We start from the raw sequence: 12,658 nt of genomic DNA, 5'->3' as shown, positions 1-12,658 counted from the left end.
TGTGATTATCTTCAGCAAACCACTGCTCTCTGAGATTAATGCCATCTCTCAAATTCTGGACCTCTTTGGCAATGCCACTGGTCTAAAGACTAATATGGTCAAGAGCAAAATCATTCCCATCCAGTGCGAGCACATCGACCTCTCGGACATTCAGACTGCGCTGGGATGTCAGCTTGGTAGTTTTCCTTGTACTTACCTTGGGACGCCACTGTCTGATAGGAGGCTCAAATGGCAAGATCTGCAGCTTCTCATTGAAAAAAGTATGAAGAAAATCGCTGGGTGGAAGGCTCGATGGATTTCTACTCGTGGGCGTGTCACCCTTGTAGGATTTGTGCTCTCCACCATGCCCATCTTCCAGTTGCTGGCAGTGGAACAACCCAAATGGGTTTTCATGCAGACTGATAAATTGCGAAGGGCTTTCTTATGGGCTGGTTCAGACTCAGTCAGTGGAGGTAAATGTTTAGTGCAGTGGTCTCTGGTTTGCTCTCCCCTGAAGCTTGGTGGTCTGGGAATTCATGACTTATACAGACAAAGCAAGGCTTTGAAGGTCAGATGGCTTTGGCAGAATGCTTCCTGTCTTGACAAACCTTGGCATGGGCTACCCCTACCTATTGACAAGGAGATCAAGAATCTTTTCTGTGCATCTACGTCCTGGGAGATCGGCAGCGGCACTGGCATATCTTTTTGGCATGATCACTTGCTTGAAGGGATCGCCCCTTCATTGGCTTACCCCAAACTTTTCAATCATAGTAAAAGGAGGAACATCACTCTTTCTCAGGGTATAAACAACAGATTTTGGGTCAGATTGATTAAGCCAAACCCATGCGTGAAAGTGATTGCTGAGTATTTGGACTTTTGGCAACATGCTGACCAGGTGGTGCTCTCCCAAGCCGATGACAAAATCATTTGGAAATGGACCTTCAACAAGATTCACTCTGCTAATTCTGCATACCATTGTCAGTTCATTGGCCGGATTTACACCCCTCTCTCACAACTTATTTAGAAGATCAAGATACCACAAAAGGTGAAGTTCTTTGTGTGGCTCGCCATTCAAGGTAAATGCCTAACTGCGGATAACCTCGCAAAAAGAAATTGGCCACACAACCCTGTGTGTTCACTGTGCTGCATTGGTTTGGAGTCTGCTATTCACTTTTTTGGAACTTGCCCGTTCACTGCTGCTGTATGGGGTTTCTTTCTGACCAAATTCAGATATCGATTTGACATCAGACCAAGCTATGATACTAACTCTTCGATCCACTGGTGGCTTCACACTCTGGACAATATTCCTTTGCATCGACAGAAAGAATTCTCATCTCTTTGCATGATTATCTGGTGGCAGGTTTGGAAAGAAAGAAATAACATAATTTTCAATGGCAAAGACACCGACTTCATGGGAACCTGTAATGTGATAACTGACGAGTTGCACACTTGGTTTCGGGCTGGTGTCAAAGGCGTACAGTGGCTGGCACAGTAGCTTAGTTTTTCAATTTTTTTCTTTCCTCCTTCCTTTTTTTTTCTACATATGTAGGTCTCACGATCGAGTCGGTACGACCCGGTAGTATAGGATTTTTTTTCCTAACCTAACAAGCCAGGTGGAGAGTTAGGATTGGATAATAGAGGAGGAAGAGCCCCACCCCCTGACATTCAGGGTAGGAGAGCTAGTTAAGGAATTTTACGTAGGAGTTTAAGTAGTCTTTCGTAGATGTAGGACTTTAGTGCAAAATGAGGACTTCATTGGCATCCAATATGTTTTGTCCTGCGAATCTGAGATAAAGTAGAATGCTCGGCAGCTGTTGTCGACTTTTACGGTAGTGGCGCATCGGCACATTGACATCGGCGTCCCTATTCAGCACGTACGACCTGTCTGGTGTGTGCCATTCTTCTACCTTTGCGCTTTGCACTTTGCTCCAGCTCCGGTCCTCAAATCCTTGAGCATGTACGTATAAGAGAGGCCCGCGTGGCCGGCGTCTGGCGTGGGAAGGCGGTCATGGCGCCTGCCGAGGACGACCAGCAGCCGCTGCACATGCTCTTCTTCCCCTACCTCATCCCCGGCCACCTCATCCCGATGGCCGACATCGCCGCGCTCTTCGCGGCCCGCGGCGTCCGGTGCACCATCCTCACCACCCCCGTGCAAGCTTCCATCATCCGCTCCATCGTCGACCTCTCTTCCCCACCAATCGACATCGCCGTCGTGCCTTTCCCTGAAGTCGGCCTCTCGCCGGCCGCCCAGAGCGGCTCCCGCGGTGACCATGGCAAGCTCCAGCAGGCGGCGCGGCTGCTCCGGGAGCCCTTCCGGCAGTTCCTCGCCGACCACCGCGCCGGCCTCGACGCGGTGGTCTCCGATAGCTTCTTCCCCTGGTCGCTGGACGTCGCGGCCGAGTATGGCGTCCCTCGGCTCGCGTTCCTCGGCACCAGCATGTTCGCCCGGTGCTGCGCCGAAAGCTTGCTGCGCGACCACAACCCCGACGACGACGACGACGGCGAGGGTGATCCTGACGCAGTCTTCTCCGTGCCCGGGCTGCCGCACCGCGTGGAGCTGAGGCGGAGCCAGATCATGAGGAACCCCGACCAGTTGGCGTTCGTCAAGGGCATCTACGCCGCGGACCAGAAAAGCTACGGCGAGCTGGTCAACAGCTTCCACGAGCTCGAGCCGGACTACGTGGAGCACTACCGCAAGACGCTCCGACGCCGCGCGTGGCTCATCGGGCCGGTCGCGCTCGCCAGCGGCAGCAAAGAGGTGGCGTCCAGAGGCACCGACGCGCTCTCGCCGGACGCTGACGGCTGCACCCCCTGGCTCGACACCAAGCCGGCCGGATCGGTAGTGTTCGTCGCCTTCGGCACGCTAGGCAGCTTCTCGCCGGAGCAGCTTCGGGAGCTCGCCCGCGGCCTCGACCTCTCCGGCAAGAACTTCGTGTGGGTCATCTCCGATGCCGACGCAGCATCGTCGGACATATGGATGCCGGAAGGCTTCCCAACGGCTTCGCGTGGTTACATCATCCGCGTCTGGGCGCCACAGGTACTCATCTTAAACCACCCAGCCGTCGGCTGCTTCCTGACGCACTGCGGGTGGAACTCAACGCTGGAGGCGGTGAGCGCCGGTGTGCCGATGGTGACGTGGCCGCGCCATGCCGACCAGTTCTTCAACGAGAAGCTGGTCGTGGGCGAGCTCCGGGTCGGCGTCAGCGTCGGCGCCAAGGACTACGGGTCGTCCGCGGAGACCCATCGGGTGATCGGCGTCGAGGTGATCGCCGGCGTCGTCAGAACATTGATGGAGGTCCAAGGCGACGCGATGCGAAGCAGGGCGAGGGACCTCGGCCTAAAAGCGAGGAGCGCAGTGGAGAAGGGTGGATCGTCGTACGGTGATGCTGGGCAGCTGGTGGATGAGCTCATGGCCCGCCGGGGTCGGTAACCGGGTGTTGGACGGTGATTCGATGGTGACGGCTCGTTACTTTTGAGCTTGCCGCACCATAGAAATCTTACTTTCAATAGACAATGCAACGTTGGAACGCACCAAGAATAGCAAATTGACGTACTCTCCCATGCTGAAAACGAAATGCCAAGTTTTTTTTTCTTTTCAAGAAGAAAAGATTGTGTTTCTGCATTGGGCAATTTAGCATGATACGAAATACTGTTTTGAGTCAATTACACCACTGGTGCTAAAACTTAGTACGAAAAGTCAGTTTAGTGCTAAAACTTGGGCATACATTGAACTGGTGTCACAACTTGGTTTTGATGTGCACATATGATGCAAATCACGTTTGTATACTACACGGTGCTGACTTGCGCGCCAACGTGGCATGGGACCTGCTGTCGGCCATCAAAAGATATAATTTATGAGGACCAATCTTTCACCCAAAATAGCAGATTACCTTCCAACTGCTTAACCTTTTTTGTAGTCTCTCCTTGACGTGTTTACATTAAGCATTTGTGAGTCTCCGATAATGTATCGATACTCCCAAATATCTGATAGGAAACTGGCCTAACCCCTAGTCAAACAATCCGCGTACAGGTGGGCCTTGTCTTGAGCCTCACAAACAAAATCACTTTTATAGAATTTTATCTTAAGACCCCAGAGATACACAAATGCTGACAAAGTTAATTTCAGATTCCTCGCTTTCTCTAGATCATGATCCATAAAGTGAATCGTATCGTTGGCATAGGACAGAAAGTCCACCATCAACTAGATGATTAACGACCTTGCCAATTTGGCCACTAACCTTTACACGCTCAATCATGACAGCTAACATATCAGTCACTATAATAAATATCATGGGCGATAATGAGTCACCTTGTCTCAATCCTTTCTTCATTTGGAAGTAGCGGCCAACGTCATCATTGACTTTAATGGCCACAATCCCACCAGAAACGAAGCTATGAATTAGAGAACGCCACTTTGTAGAGAACCGTTTCATGCTGACACTAGTAGAAAAGGGGGCAAAGGTTCAGGCCGGGTAAGTCCATTAGTCCCGGTTCAGTCTAGAACCGGGACCAATGGGTGCATTGGACCTGGTTCGTGAGCCTAGGGGGCCGCCCGAGCCACGTGGGCCATTGGTCCCGGTTCGTCTGGACCTTTTGGTCCCGGTTGGTGGGACGAACCGGGACCAATGGGCCTAGCTCCTGGCCCACCATCATTGGTCCCGGTTGGTGGTTTGAACCGGGACCAAAGGCTCCCCATTAGTCCCGGTTCATGCCACCAACCGGGACCAATAGTGGTGCCTATATATACCCCCTCGCGCAAGAGCAGAGCACACTGCTCTGTTTTTCTGGCCGAGGGGGAGAGGGCTTGGTGGTGCTCTAGCTCACCTCCTATGCACACAAGGTGTTCGATGGAATGCCCGAGCCACACTACTTAAGCTTTCTTCTCTCCAAGCTCGACCTCTATTCTCCATTTTCCTCAATATTTGTCTAGGTTTAGCGGTCTGTCACGCCCCGCCCCCGTCTTCACCGCCGTCGATCACCCGCGCCGATCTCATCACCGGCACCACCGTGGTGAGCCTCTTGTTCTTATCTTCTTTCTGAAAGGAAAAATATTCTTACTTGTATGTTTAGATAGATACTTGTATCATTTTCTTACTTTTATTATTGCATCTTATATAGTGCGATGGTTTTGGTATCCGCCCCCGTCGGCCCTCGTCCTGTCTATGATTCGGATGTGGCATATATTATCTTTATAACTATTGGTTCATTTATTGTTTATGAAAATTATGCCGACCAACGTGACATAGATTTTATTTATCTAGGAGGTATGTGAACCGGAAATTCCAACCGGTCCTATTGTTGAGAGGTTAAATTTAGTTGAAGAAGAAAACAATTTCTTGAAGGAAAAAATAAAAAAATTGAGGAGGAGAAGATGATATTGGAGTTGCATGTTGCGGATGTCGTCAATGATCACAAGATCAAGATGGATGCAATGCGCTTGAAGATTAGAAAGATTAGAAAATATGCCGTTCATACCGAGGCTTGGTATCATTATGCCATTGGATCAATTGTTACCTTGGTTGCGATTATGATCGCGTTTGTTTTCGCATTGAAATGTTTTACATAGTTTCAATGTATGGTTTAATTAATTAGATGCTCTAGAGAGCTATATGTTGTTAGATGAGAACTATGTATGTACTTTGGTTTTAATGTGATGATGAACTTCTATTAATTTGGTCACTTAATTATCTATTCATGATGTTCTGTAATGGTTTTTGACACATTTAATTATATATAACGCACGCAGATGAATTGGCAATGGATGTACGGTGACAGACACACCTCCGAGTACATTAAGGGCGTCAATGAATTTCTCGAAGCGGCTGAGGCAAACAAGCAGAATGGTTTTATGTGTTGTCCATGCCCTAATTATGGGAATACGAAGTATTACTCTGACCGGAAAATCCTTCACACCCACCTGCTTTACAAGGGCTTCATGCCACACTATAATGTTTGGACAAGGCACGGAGAAATAGGGGTTATGATGGAAGACGGCGAAGAAGAAGAGTACGATGACAACTATGTGCCCCCTGAATACGGTGATGCTGCAACGGGGGGAGCTGGTGAAGATCAAGAGGAACCAGACGATGTGCCCAATGATGCTGCAACGGGTGAAGCTGCTGAAGATCAAGAGGAACCAGACGATGTGCCCGATGATGATGATCTCCGCCGGGTCATTGTCGATGCAAGGACGCAATGCGAAAGTCAAAAGAAAAAGCTGAAGTTCGATCGCATGTTAGAGGGTCACAAAAAAGGGTTGTACCCCAATTGGGAAGATGGCAACACAAAGCTCGGTACCGTACTGGAATTGCTGCAGTGGAAGGCAGAGAATGCTGTGCCTGACAAAGGATTTGAGAAGCTACTGAAAATATTGAAGAAGAAGCTTCCAAAGGATAATGAATTGCCCTACAATACATACGCAACAAAGAAGGTCATATGCCCTCTAGGATTGGAGGTGCAGAAGATACATGCATGCCCTAATGACTGCATCCTCTACCGCGGTGCATACAAGGATCCGAACGCATGCCCGGTATGCGGTGCATTGCGGTATAAGATCAGACGAGATGACCCTGGTGATGTTCATGGCGAGCCCCCTGGGAAGAGGGTTCCTGCGAAGGTGATGTGGTATGCTCCTATAATACCACGGTTGAAACATCAGTTCAGAAACGGAGAGCATGCCAAGTTGATGCGATGGCACAGTGAGGACCGTAAGAAAGACGGGAAGTTGAGAGCACCCGCTGACGGGTCGCAATGGAGAAAAATCGAGAGAAAGTGCTGGGATGAGTTTGCAAAGGACCCAAGGAACGTATGGTTTGCTTTAAGCGCGGATGGCATTAATCCTTTCGGGGAGCAGAGCAGCAATCACAGCACCTCGCCCGTGACTCTATGTATGTATAACCTTCCTCCTTGGATGTGCATGAAGCGGAAGTTCATTATGACGCCAGTTCTCCTCCAAGGCCCTAAGCAACCCGGCAACAACATTGATGTGTACCTAAGGCCATTAGTTGAAGAACTTTTACAGCTATGGAATAGAAACGGTGTACGTACGTGGGATGAGCATAAACAAGAGGAATTTAACCTAAAGGCGTTGCTGTTCGTGACCATCAACGATTGGCCCGCTCTTAGTAACCTGTCAGGACACACAAACAAGGGATACCACGCATGCACGCACTGTTTGGATGACACCGAAAGTATATATCAAGACAGATGCAGGAAGAATGTGTACGTGGGCCATCGTCGATTTCTCTCGACCAACCATCAATGTCGAAAGAAAGGCAAGCAATTGAAAGGCGAGGCAGATCACCGGAAGAAGCCCGCCATGCGTACCGGTGATCACGTACTTGCTATGGTCAATGATTTACACGTAATCTTTGGAAAGGGTCCCGGCGGACTAGCTGTTCCGAATGACGCTGAGGGACGCGCACCCATGTGGAAGAAGAAATCTATATTCTTCGACCTACCCTACTGGAAAGAGCTAGAGGTCCGCTCTTCAATCGACGTGATGCACGTGACGAAGAACCTTTGCGTGAACCTGTTAGGCTTCTTGGGCGTGTAAGCGAAGACAAAAGATACACCTGAGGCACGGGAGGACCTGCAATGTTTGCACGAAAAAGACGGCATGCCTCCGAAGCAGTATGAAGGTCCTGCCAGCTACGCTCTTACGAAAGAAGAGAAAGAAATTTTCTTTGAATGCCTGCTCAGTATGAAGGTCTCGACTGGCTTCTCGTCGAATATAAAGGGAATAATAAATATGCCAGAGAAAAAGTTCTAGAACCTAAAGTCTCATGACTGCCACGTGATTATGACGCAACTGCTTCCGGTTGCATTGAGGGGGCTTCTACCGGAAAACATCCGATTAGCCATTGTGAAGCTATGTGCATTCCTCAATGCAATCTCTCAGAAGGTGATCGATCCAGAAATCATACCAAGGCTAAGGAGTGATGTGGCGCAATGTCTTGTCAGTTTCGAGCTGATGTTCCCACCATCCTTCTTCAATATCATGACGCACGTCCTAGTTCATCTAGTCGACGAGATTGTCATTCTGGGGCCCGTATTTCTACACAATATGTTCCCCTTTGAGAGGTTCATGGGAGTCCTAAAGAAATATGTCCGTAACCGCGCTAGGCCAGAAGGAAGCATCTCTATGGGCCATCATACAAAGGATGTCATCGGGTTTTGTGTTGACTTCATTCCTAGCCTTAAGAAGATAGGTCTCCCTAAATCGCGGTATGAGGGGAGACTGACTGGAAAAGGCATGCTAGGAGCGGACTCAATAATATGTAGGGACGGGCATTCTTGGTCTAAAGCACACTACACAGTTTTACAGAACTCTACCTTGGTGACCCCGTATGACGATGAACACAAGAATAGTCTGCGCTCCAAACACCCGGAGCAGTGCGACGACTGGATTACATGTGAACACATCAGGACTTTCAGCAGTTCGTTGGAAACACGTCTCAGAGGTGACCACACTATTTGTGATGAGCTGTACTTGTTGTCCAGGGGACCATCTTTGACTGTATTGATTTACAAAGGATACGAGATAAATGGGAATACATTTTACACGATTGAACAAGATCAAAAGAGCACCAACCAAAACAGCGGTGTCCGCTTTGATGCAATAACCGAGAAGGGAAAGGACACATATTATGGTTACATAGTGGACATATGAGAACTTGACTACGGACATGATTTTAAGGTCCCTTTGTTTAAGTGCAAATGGGTCAATCTGTCAGGAGGCGGGGTACAGGTAGACCCACATTACGGAATGACAACAGTGGATCTGAAAAATCTTGGGTATACTGACGAACGACCATTCGTCCTATCCAATGATGTGGCACAGGTTATCTATGTGAAGGACATGTCTACCAGACCAAGAAAAAGAAAATATAAGGAAGCAAATATATCATACAATGAGCCAAATAGCCACATAGTTCTTTCAGGAAAAAGGGACATCATGGGAGTGGAGGGCAAGACAGACATGTCTGAAGATTATGAAAAGTTTCATGAAATTCCTCCTTTCAAAGTCAAGGCTGACCCAAGCATCTTGATAAACGATGAAGATTATCCATAGTTACGGCGCAATAAGAAAATGACACAAGCAAAGAAAAAGTGAAGACTTTCTCCCGCAACTATTATGATGATACCATGCCAACTTTGTAACAGACGAGTATGATACCATTCTCCGTTTTGTACATGCACGTGCTATGCCAACTTTTTCAGAGTTCATTTCAAATGCTTTAATGTCTTATGGTTTGGCCCTCGTAATACCATTAATCCCGGTTCGCTCCTTGTCCACAATGTTCTCACCAAGAACACTCTCAAGAGGGCAACAAACTTGTGATTCACACAAATTTCAAAGAATTCAAATTTTAACTATTCTAATTTGAAAACTAATGGCACTAACAAAAAGTTTATAATTTTTCTAAAACTAAAAGCAAAAAGAATTAAAAAATAAAGCAAAAAACAAAAGAAAATAAATAATGCAGAAAACAAAACAAAAAAACTGAAATAAAAATAAAAATAGCAACAATAAGTATTTTGTTGTAAGTAGAAACAAAATAAAATAAATAAAGCAACAAAGAAAACAAAAAAAACAAAAAAAGTGTTTTCAAATTTGAAAACAAATGGCATTAACAAAAAGTTTATAATTTTTCTAAAACTAAAAGCATAAGGAATAAAAAATAAAGAAAAAAACAAAAGAAAATAAAATAAATAAAGCAACAAAAAAAACAAAGAAAGTGCCACCTACTGGGCCCCCACGGCCTGAATACGACTAAAACCCATCCATGGGCCAGGATTTAGGCCCGCAGGAGGCCCAGTAGGCCCACAGGCATAGCAGTGACAATTAGGCCCGTAAGCCTGCAATGGAGAGAAGCTCGAGAGGGGTGCGACAGTGGGGCTTATAAACCACTGCGCACCCCTCTCAACTAGCGAGGTGGGACTAAATTTTCGACGCAGGCGCAGCAGCAACCGGTTCGTGGCAACAACCGGGACCAATGCCCCCCTTTAGTCCCGGTTGGTGCCACCAACCGGGACCAAAGGCCGCCGCTTCCCGCCCTTTGGGCTGCTGAAAAGTGGCCTTTGGTACCGGTTGGTGGCACCAACCGGGACTAATGCCCACCTTTAGTACCGGTTGCTGCCACGAACCGGTACTAAAGGCTCTACTATATAAGTTAACACTTAGGAAATTTTCACTCTCATCTTGCAGTTGCCGCCCCCGACGACACCGACGCCGCCAGGCTGCCCCGACGCCGCCCGCCCCGGCCCGCCCCCGTCGTCGTCGTGGCTCGCGCCCCTGCCCCGACGCGCCGCCCCGGCCTGCCCCCGCCGCCGTCGCCCGCGCCCCTGCCCTGACGCGCGTCGCCCCGGCCCGCCCTCGCCGTCGCCCGCGCCGGCCCCTTCCCCGACGCGCGCGCCCCGTCCCGCCCTCGCCGTCGCCCGCGCCCCCTACCTCGAGCGCGCGCCCACTGCCCCGTCGCCATCCTCGCCGCCGACCCCGCAGTCCTCCTGGTCCGGCTGGCGCCCTCCCTAGCTAGCATTTTTTTCATATATATGCTTGTTTTATATATATATGTACATATGTTATCTGTGTATATATATGTTCATGTATATATGCAAAAGATAGTTTTTTAGAAAAATTAAGATTTTTTTTTCTGTTCATAGATTTTTTGGTGATATTAATTATTGTAAATATGCAAAGTTTGTATATTCATATGAACAATGAATTAGGCAATACTACTTCATGCATTTTTAAGAAGGAAGAAGAAGAAAAAGAATGAGAGGAAAAAGGAAATAAGAAGAGGAAGAAAGGAGAAGAAGAGGGGAGAGGAAGAAGAGGAGAAATAAATAAGAAGAAGAAAAAAGAAGAAAAAGAAGAGGAGAAGAAGAAAGGAATAGAGGAGAAGAAGAGAAAATAGAATATATTCTATTTTCTCTTCTTTTCCTCTATTCCTTTCTTCTTCTCCTCTTTTTATTTCTTCTTCGTTTTGTTATGTTTTATCGGGTCTGTCGTCGTCGATATACCCCTCCCGATAACTTCAACACGTGGGGGGTCGATATACCCCCTCCCCGATATTATTATTTTCCCATGTACGTATGTCGTCGTTGTCGATATAAACCCCTCCCGATAACTTCAACACGTGGGGGGGGGGGGTCGATATACCCGCTCTCCCCGATAACATTATTTTCCCGTGTATGTATCTCATCGTTGTCGATATTACCCCATCCCGGTAACTTCAACACGAGGGGGGGGGTCGATATACCCCTCCCGATAACTTCAACACGTGGGGGGGGGGGTCGATATACCCTCTCCCCGATAATACTATTTTCCCATGTACGTATGTCATCGTTGTCGATATAAACCCCTCCCGATAACTTCAACACGTGGGGGGGGGGTCGATATACCTGCTCCCCGATAACATTATTTTCCCGTGTATGTATCTCATCGTTGTCGATATTACCCCCTCCCGGTAACTTCAACACGAGGGGGGTCGATATACCCCCTCCCGATAACTTCAACACGTGGGGGGGGGGTCGATATACCCGCTCCCCGATAACATTATTTTCCCGTGTATGTATCTCATCGTTGTCGATATTACCCCCTCCCGGTAACTTCAACACGAGGGGGGTTCGATATACCCCCTCCCGATAACTTCAACACGTGCTGTCATGCTTGTGGAATAATTGCCATGTTGTAATATATATTTGCAGAAACAATGGAGCACGAACAAGACGAGGAAGCAGAAGAGACGTTGCGGGACATAATCTTAGACGGAGGTGATGTCATGTCGTCTTATCTTAACGACAGTGATGGTCTGGAAGAACAGCAGGGTGAAGAAGCAGGTCCGGAAGAATAGCAGGGTGAAGAAGCAGGTCCGGAAGAACAGGGTGACGGCTCCGGTGACCGAACAGAGTCCGGCCAGGTAAATATATTAGTTAAGCCTATGCTGAGACTAGCTAATTGATGCATTCATTGTTTTGGTATGTACACATATTAATTAACTCTCGTCTTTCTTATTTTTTCTAGCCCTCCGGATCGAGCACAACTTCGGTAATGAGACGAGGCCCGAAGAAAAAGTTGCACGAGGATGAAAGGTTTGAGATCACAGCAATCACGCGTGACGGCCTACCGATTGAACCCATCCGGACGAAGGATGCATTTACTGCTCAGTGCGGGGTTCTTGTTAGGGACAAGATCCCGATCAGCATCCACCAATGGTTTAAGACGGCTAAAGAAGACCCTGAGGTGTCTTATGTCAATGATATGCAGAAAGATGATCTTTGGAATGAGCTGAAGGCAAATTTCACCCTACCGCCAGAGGAGGATCCGGAGAAGCCAGTTATAGAGCTATTAATTAAGTCTGCTGCTCTCAAGAAGATGGCAGAGCTATTTAGGAGGTGGAAGAATGAGCTGAAAAGGTTTGTCGACAAAGAAGAGACACCACAATTCATCGGCAAATATGAGAAGATCAGAGATCAATGGCCCGCATTTGTGGCCCACAAGACATCGGATAAGAGTAAGAAGATGTCGGAGACAAACAAGAAAAATGCTGCGAAGAAGAAGCTTCACCATCGCACAGGGTCAGGTGGCTACCTCAAAGGCCGACCTAAGTGAGCAAAGGCTAAGGCTGATCTGCTTGATAAAGGGATCGAACCAGAGACAATGAACTGGACAGAC

The 12,658-nt window shown here is 48.0% G+C and overlaps 1 protein-coding gene across 1 annotated transcript; it reads left to right on the top strand.

The window, feature by feature from the left end:
* The first annotated feature begins 1,712 nt into the window (after window positions 1–1,712).
* Window positions 1,713–3,642, top strand: LOC125535075 (UDP-glucose flavonoid 3-O-glucosyltransferase 7-like). The gene has a single exon (XM_048698131.2). It carries the CDS (start codon window positions 1,988–1,990, stop codon window positions 3,407–3,409), a length of 1,422 nt encoding a protein of 473 aa, XP_048554088.1. The 5' UTR covers window positions 1,713–1,987; the 3' UTR covers window positions 3,410–3,642.
* The last annotated feature ends 9,016 nt before the right edge of the window (window positions 3,643–12,658 follow it).

This window comes from Triticum urartu, chromosome 2A, assembly GCF_056163025.1.
Source record: "Triticum urartu cultivar PI428250 chromosome 2A, HENAU_Tu73, whole genome shotgun sequence".
In the NCBI taxonomy this organism is placed as follows: Eukaryota; Viridiplantae; Streptophyta; class Magnoliopsida; order Poales; family Poaceae; genus Triticum; species Triticum urartu.
Note: the sequence above shows the minus strand (reverse complement) of the source record. Positions and strands in the feature narration are given on the sequence as shown.